The sequence below is a fragment of the Tamandua tetradactyla genome, chromosome 9 (assembly GCF_023851605.1).
Source record: "Tamandua tetradactyla isolate mTamTet1 chromosome 9, mTamTet1.pri, whole genome shotgun sequence".
Taxonomy (NCBI): domain Eukaryota; kingdom Metazoa; phylum Chordata; class Mammalia; order Pilosa; family Myrmecophagidae; genus Tamandua; species Tamandua tetradactyla.
The window spans coordinates 29001077-29009619 of NC_135335.1; the positions used below are offsets into that span (position 1 = coordinate 29001077).

The 8543-nt window shown below is 43.2% G+C and overlaps 1 protein-coding gene across 1 annotated transcript in view; it reads right to left on the reverse strand.

Moving 5' to 3' along the window:
- The window catches only part of TXNRD3 (thioredoxin reductase 3), a 71551-nt gene extending 71252 nt beyond the window's left edge, over nt 1-299 (reverse strand). Inside the window, exon 1 of the mRNA XM_077116308.1 lies at nt 140-299. Within this exon, the coding sequence (XP_076972423.1) occupies nt 140-298 (159 nt within the window). The 5' untranslated portion in view covers nt 299. The remainder of the gene's footprint in view (nt 1-139) is intronic.
- Nucleotides 300-8543: the final 8244 nt, after the last annotated feature.

Consider the following 8543-nt stretch of genomic DNA (forward strand, 5'->3'; position numbering starts at 1 on the left):
GGCGGAGGCGAAGGCCCAGCTCCCGGCGCCTCCTGTCCGCCGGCCGCGAGTGGGCCCCGGGCAGCGGCGAGAGGAAGGGCGAGACGAGAGCTGACGGGACCTCGCTGACGGGGCGCCCTCCCCGGCCTCGTCTACCCACCCGCGTGCTGTGCGGACAGTAAGTCTTGCTGAAGATCATCACCCGGCTGCCCTCGATGAGCCCCAGGAGGCGGCGCCGCAGATCCTCACGGGTCTCCGCTGTCAGGCGGCTCGTCCCGGGCGGCGACAGGCGGGCCCTGCGCCCCGGGGGCGACGACATGGGCTCACCGTGGACGGCGGCCAGGCGGCGGTTGGGGACGGCGCCCCCCTTCGCCAGCCGGGGCGATCTTTGTGTCGGCGGCTGCGCCAGGGTGCTGCTCTACGCTCCCCGTGCGGCGGGGCTGATCCCGGACGGAGAAGAGCGGCGGAGGCGGAGGCGCCAGCGCCGGGAGAGGCCCACGCGCGCGAGCCCCGCACGCCCCGCCTCGGCCGCACGCCCCGCCCCCGGTGCCGCCCGCGTCCCGCCCAGACGCGCACTCCGCCCCGGCACCGCCCACTCCCCCCGCCCAGCCGCGCATTCCCCCCATGCCCCGCCCCACCGCGACCCCTCCCCGTTCCGGCCCCACCCACTCCCCGCCCCCAACTCCGCCCATACCCCTCTGCCTTACCGCGTGCTCCGCTCACGTCACCACCCCAGTTGCTCAGCCCGCCCCCGTGTTGCGCGGTGTGTGTGTGTGTGTGTGCGTGTGCGTGTGCGTGTGTGTGTGTGTGTGTGTGTGTGTGTGTGTGCGCGCGCGCGTCTGTGCCGCCCGGTCTCTGTTGCGCCGCCCAGGGGTGGAGTGCTTGGAAGGCTTTCCGCTCCTTATAATCTCCACCAGCCCCCTTACGCCACCTTATATGTAGCTATATATTCTTCCCTGAGGATAGATGTCTCAGTCTTAAGACAAGTGTGAATAAAGCCTTCTTTAGGAAAGCTTGCTATTTAAAAATGTTTCCATCACACAAGCGAAGTGAAAGTAGTGCGTTTGCTATCACAACTCAGCTTTAAGATGAGTCGCCTAGGTTGCCAATCTTACATAGGATTCTGGAACCTCCCTGACAAAGGGACCCTGACACCATCTGTGCCACAACAGAAAGCCTGTATCCATCATTTGATTGGGGTGTCTCCGGGCTGAACTTGCCCAGCGTGCCTTACAGCCCACAGCACGGCAGTGACTGAATGAAACGAGCAACATGGTCACCCCAATAAGGAGGGAACAGTACCCCTGGCCTGTCTCCTGCTCTTAGCACAGCCTAGAATATTGCCCTCTCCCCCACCCCCACCCCCACCCCCAACTTTCCTCCGATTTTGCACAGCTAGTTCTTTCTTGTCAACCAGGTCATGGCTTAAAGGTTACCTTTTCAGAGAGCCATTTGCATTCCACTCAAGATGTTCTGGCCCCTTCATGACACTTATTGCTATGAGCAATTATCTTCTGTAGTTACTGGTTTACTTGGTTGTCTGCTATACACACACACATACACACACGCTCCTAAAACCACCATCAGAATGTTAAGCTCCGTGAGGGAAGGACTTTATCACTCTAATTCACAACTCTATCCCCAAGCCAACACAGTGCTTGGCTCAGAATAGGCACAAATTATGTTTTTTTTTTTTTCACATGGGCAGGCACTGGGAATTGAACCCAGGTCCTAGGGCATGGCAGGCAAGCACTCTTACCTGCTGAGCCACCGTGGCCCGCCCACAAATTATGTTTTTACCGAATGAATGAACGAGCAAGTAAGTGCCTAAGACAAGTCACAAATTACCAGCACATGTATTATCCTAACTTGCTTCCCCTCCTGTCCCCATGTGACATCTGGGGTCTCAAGTTCTTTTCCTTCCAACCCTGCTAATTCAGGGATCTCCAAATCCGGGAGGTAGAGCAGGATCCACTCCTCCTGCCCCAGACCTGTGTCACCAATTTTGTACCTTTATTCTACAACCATTTATGGAATGTCAAGGTCTATGCTAAGTGTGAGGGAACAAGGAAGTGTATGACAGCGTTTGCCTTCAAGGAAATCAGAACCTTTCAGAGAGAGATGTCAAAAATCAGGGAAGGCGGTGAAGAAGGGAGCACCAAGACTCACTCCTCCTCCAGAACAGCTAGTGGACAGGCAGAAACTGACCAAAACAATTCTTCTGGGGCTCCAGAGGCCAGGGGAGCATGATGCAGCATCAAGGGAAGAGCTGGACGAAGAGGCTGAGAAACTGCGGTAAAGAACTGAGTGACTCTCTCTGCAGCGGCTTCCCTATCCCCCACTCTCCAGGCCGGCTGCTCTGGGATCCGGTCCCTGGCTGGCTGCTGCAGACAGAGAGGGACTTGGAAGTTCCCTTCCTGAAGAACCAGATAAAGAAGAGCTGAAACTATGTGGTCAGTTAAACCCGGGCAATTCTAAAGGTCTAAAATAGGATGGATCAAGAATTACAATCTAGAGTATAGGTTACCAGAGGATAGATGGGGTTTAGAGAATGGGGCACTGATGCTTAATTTGTACAGAATTTCTATTTAGGTTGATTGTAAAAGTCTGAAAATGGATGGTGGTGATAGTAGTACATTATAGTAAGTGTAATTAACAGCACTGAATGTGGTGAGTGTGGTTAAAAGGGGAAGTTTTAAGTCATATGCATTATTAGAATAACAATTAAAAGATTAAACATCGGACTGTATAACACAGTGAGCCCTGTTACGGACAATGGACTATAGTTAATAGGACAAGTGTAAGAATGTTCTCTCAAGAATTGTAACAAATGTACGTGATTATTACAAGATGTTAATAATAAGGTGGCATACGGGAAAAATACACTAGGGCAAACTATGGATGATAGTAAACAGTATTATTTTAATAATCTTTCATCAATTGTAACAAAGGTAGCTACTGTTTTAAAAAATATATTACAATTGCAAAAAAGTGCTAGCATCAATTGTAACAAATGTTCCACATCAATGTACGGTGTTTGTGGTAGGGTGTTGTGTGGGAATCCTGTGTTTCATGCATCCTGGTTCTGTAAACCCACAAATTATCTAACAAAAAGAAACAAGACTACATGAAGAAATAAAGACCTCTGGTGAGGGGGATGACATTGGTAAATATAAATGCAAGTACTATTGTATTTTCAGTTTATAATTCCGCTTTTTACATCCTACAGGATCTAAACAGCAAGTGTATAAAATATAGTGATAAATCAGTGGCTTTGGAATTTATAGCACATAAACATGTAATTTGTCACAAGAACTACATAAAGATGTGGATACAGGGGTATAGGAAGATAGTTTGTGGTTGCTACTGAAGTTATGTTGCTATCAAAGCAAAGGTGATTGTTATAGATTTAGGATATTAAATTAAGCCCCAAGGTAACAACAAAGAAAATATGGGAGAATATGCAAACTCATGAAGACAGAAATTAGAGTGCATGTTGCCAGGTGTGGTGGAGGGCAATGGGGAGTTAATAATTAATTGGTGAAGGGTATGTGTTTGGGGAGGTGGAAAGCTTTTAATAATGGAAGGTAGTGAGTGTACTGCAATGTTGGGAATGGAATAATCCCGTTGAATGGTGTGCTTGCAAGTGGTTGAAATGAAAAAGTGTATGTTGTAATTTGTTTCCACAATCAAATGTTTGAAAAAGAGAAATTAAAAAGACAATGACAATCCCATCACTGGAGGGTATCCAACAAGGGAGGAGAAAAGGCTCAAAAGGACATTAATGGACATATGAAAAATTGCAAAAAATACTATAAGCTTTGTATTAATGTTAAATTTCTTGACCTTGTTAACTGCAGTTAAAGGAGTTACATAACTGAATATCCTTATTCTTACAAAATGTATATGGCAGTATTAAGTGTTCAAGGAACATGATGTATACAACCTACTTTCAGGTGTTTGGAACATGGATTGATAGGTAGAGAGACAATGAGACAGAGAGATATGATAAATTTGGCAAAATGTTAAAATTGGATATGGGTATGGGGGGGTTGGGTATGTTGGGATTCTCTTTATGGGCTTTGTATTATTTTTGTAACTGTCCTGTAAGTTTGACAGTATTTCAAAGTAAAAGATCTAAGAAATGATAGGCATGTGTTATTTTTGCAAAATTAATATTTATTTTTAAAAAGCAACACATGAATTAAATGTTCAACTTACAAAATCAACTTACAAAGTTGATTCAACTTACAAAGAAAACCTCAAAATGAACTCCTGGGAAGTAAGACAAAGGAATTCATAAAGGTAAATGCAGAAATTAAGGATGTCAATAGCCAAAAACTGTTCAGTAAAATAAAATTTAAAACTGCTTCTTTGAAAATAAGCAAAATAAATAACAATGGCAAAACTGATTAAAAGATGAAGCGAGAAGAACAAATACTAGCATTAAGCAGGAGAAAAAGGCATATTGCTTTCGCTCTTTTTCCTTTCTAAGTCCATTTCTCCAACCTCTGACCTTCATTCTGGCCAACAAGGCAGCTTTGGCCTCCTTTTCAACAAACCTCATTTCCCACTTATTTTCTGCCTGAAATCACGGTCCATTGCTCTCTTTTCCTTTCTGGAAAGTTTTTAAACAGCAAGTCAGCAAGGTCTCAGCCATCTCTCCCCAGCTCTCTTCACCAGAGTCAATTTCTCCATCACCTCTGCCCACCTGCACGTCATCGAGCGTTTCCCCAAATACCCCAGTTTATTTGGATCAGTTGGGCGGCCCCTCTGCCTGGAATCCTCTTACAACTTAGTGGCTATTCTACACTTCACCAAATAAAGCTGAAGTGTGCCCTCTTTAGGATGGACTACTTCACCAGCTGTGCTCCTTATGTTTTTTTTGAAGCCGGTTTTATTGAGATGTTGTTGCACAAAAGGCAACGTGATATGGGTGGCCATTTAATTTAGAGGCTCAGATTTGTGGACAACACAGACTTCAGTGATATAGAAACAGAATTTATTAGGAAAGTGATCAAAAGATTGTTGGAAATGAGACATAATTACATCACCAGGAGGGACAGCCCAACACTCGAAGAGGAGCACTGGGGAATCCCGGAGACGGCATTCGGGGCCCAACCGGAAGAGTCGTGAGTGAAGCATCCTCTTCATGGATGGGATTCCCCTCTCTCTATTTACATGCAGTTTAGATGGTGTCTGTGCTGGTTTGAAAGGATACATGCCCCCTAGAAAAGCCATGTTTTAATCAAAATCCCATTTCATAAAGGCAGAATAATCCCTATTCAATACTATATGCAATTAGATCATCTCCCTGGAGATGTAACCCAATCAAGAGTGGTTGCTAAAATGGATTAGGGGAGCTGTGTCTCCACCCATTTGGGTGGGTCTAGATTGGTTTACTGGAGTCCTATAAAAGAGGAAACATTTTGGAGAATAAGTGATTCAGAGAGAGCAGAGAAGAATGACATAGCCACGAGAAGTAGAGAGCCCACAAGCCAGCAACCTTTGTAGATGAAGAAGGACAATGCCTCCTGGGGAGCGTCATGAAACAGGAAGCCAGGAGAGAAAGTCAGCAGATGACACCTTGCTTGCCTTGTGCCCTTGCAGCCAAGAGAGAAACCGTGACTGTGCACACCATGTGCCTTCTCACTTAAGAGAGAAATCCTGAACTTCATCGGCCTTCTTTTTTTTTATTATTAATTTTTTTAAAAAATATTACAAGAAAGAAACACAAACATTCTTAACATATGCTCATTCCATTCTACATATATAATCAGTAATTCATAATATCATCACATAATTGCATATTCATCATCATGATCATTTCTTAGAACATTTGCATCAATTCAGAAAAAAATAAAAAGACAGAAAAATAAAATGAAAACAGAAAAAAAAGTATTACATACCATACCCCTTACCCCTTCCTTTCATTGATCACTAGCATTTCAAACTAAATTTATTTTTAACATTTGTTCCCCCTATTATTTATTTTTATTCCATATGTTCTACTCATCTGTTGACAAGGTAGATAAAAGGAGCATCAGACACAAGGTTTTCACAATCACACAGTCACATTGTGAAAGCTATATCATACAATCATCTTCAAGAAACATGGCTACTGGAACACAGCTCTACATTTTCAGGTAGATCCCTCCAGCCTCTCCATTACAGCTTGGATAACAAGGTGATATCTGCTAAATGTGTGAGAATAACCTCCAGGAAGTTAACCTCTCGACTCTGTTTGGACTCTCTCAGCCATTACCACTTTGTCTCATTTCACTCTTCCCCCTTTGGGTCAAGAAAAGGGGGATTTCTCAATCCTTTGATGCTGGGTCTCAGCTCATTCTAGAGTTTTTCTCAATCCCTTGATGCCGACTCTCAGCTCATTCTAGGATTTCTGTCCCACGTTGGCAGGAAGGTCCACAACCTGGGGAGTCATGTCCCACGTAGATAGGGGGAGGGTGGTGAGTTTGCTTGTTGTGTTGGCTGGAAAGAGAGGCCACATCTGAGCAACAAAAGAGGTTTTCTTGCGGGTGACTCTTAGGCCTAATTTTAAGTAGGCTTGACCTATCCTTTGTGGGGTTAAGTTTCATATGAACAAACCCCAAGACTGGGGGCTCAGCCTATAGCTTTGGTTGTCCACACTGCTTGTGAGAATATCAAGAATTCAACTTGGGGCGGTTGAATTTTCCCCCGTTCTCACTATTCCCCAAAGGGAACTTTGCAAATACTTTTCCACTCTCTGATCAAATCACTCTGGGATTCATCAGGGCATTTCTCTGGACAAACCAACAAAATCTCACGTCCTACCCAAGGTTCCATGTACTTATATTGTTCAACCAACTATCTACATAAGTTATATTACCAGATGCACTAGTCAAAATATAAATTTTGTACCAAATAAACATTTTTTGCTTTCGTCTCACACATAAGTTGAAATTCTAAAATATTAATTACCATCTATTTTCAGCACCCTGCAGTAATGACATTCCTTTGTTCTTCCTCATGCAAAAACGTTTTTTAAACATGTACATTTAGTCACTATCATTATACACTCTAGGCATTCCTAGATTATACCATCTCAATCTTTATCGTCTATCTTTCTTTGTGATTTCATTTATGCCCCAGCCCTCCTCCCTCTATCATTCTCACATTCAGCTTCATTCAGTGTTTTAACATAATTGTATTACAGTTAGGTAGTATGGTGCTGTCCATTTCTGAGTTTTTATATTCAGTCCTGTTGCACAATCTGTATCCCTTCAGCTCCAGCTACCCAATATCTTACCCTATTTCTATCTCCTGATGGCCTCTGTTACCAATGAAATATTCCAAGTTTATTCACTAATGTCAGTTCATATCAATGAGACCATACCATATTTATCCTTTTGTTTTTGGCTAATCTCACTCAACATAATGTCCTTAAGGTCCATCCATGTTGTTACATACTTCATAACTTTATTCTGTCTTACAGCTGCATAATATTCCATCATATGTATATGCCACAGTTTGTTTAGTCTGCTGATGGACATTTTGGTTGTTTCCATCTCTTGGTAATTGTAAATAATGCTGCTATAAACATTGGTGTGCAAATGTGCATTTGTGTCCTTGCCCTCATGTTCTTTGAGTAGAGACAGCATATAGATGGGTCCTGTTTTTAATCCATTCTGCCAGTCTATGTCTTTTGATTGGGGAGTTTAATCCATTAACATTCAGTGTTATTACTGCATGGGTAGTACTTTCTTCTACCATTTTGCCTTTTGGATTTTATTTGTCATATCTAATTTTTCTTCTTTTTACCTTTACTCATAGTTTTCCTTTCTAAACTCTTCTCCACACCTCTCTCTTATGTCTTTTTGTATCTGTCTCTAGTGCTCCCTTTAGTATTTCTGGCAGAGCTGGTCTTTTGGTCACAAATTCTCTCAGTGATTTTTTGTCTGAAAATGTTTTAATTTCTCCCTCATTTTTGAAGGACAGTTTTGCTGGATATAGAATTCTTGGTTGGCAGTTTTTCTCTTTCAATAATTTAGATATATCATCCCACTGTCTTCTCACCTCCATGGTTTCCGCTGAAAAATCTAGGCATAGTCTTATTGGGCTTCCCTTGTATGTGATGGATTGCTTTTCTCTTGCTGCTTTCAAGATTCTCTCTTTCTCTTTGACCTCTGACTTTCTGATTAGTAAATGTCTTGGAGTATGTCTATTTGGATCTATTGTCTTTGGGGTATGCTGTACTTCTTAGATCTGTAATTTTAAGTCTTTCATAAGAGTTGGGAAATTTTCAGTGATAATTTCCTCCATTAGTTTTTCTCCTCCTTTTCCCTTCTCTTCTCCTTCAGGGACACCCACAACACGTATATTTGTGTGCTTCATATTGTCTTTCAGTTCCCTGAGTCCCTGCTCATATTTTTCCATTTTTTTCCCTATATTTTCTTTTTCTTGCTGGATTTCACATGTTTATCCTCCAGTTCACTAATGCTGTGTTCTGTCTCTCAAAATCTACCATTGTAGGTTTCCATTGTTTTTTTCATCTCTTCTACTGTGCCTTTCATTCCCATAAGTTC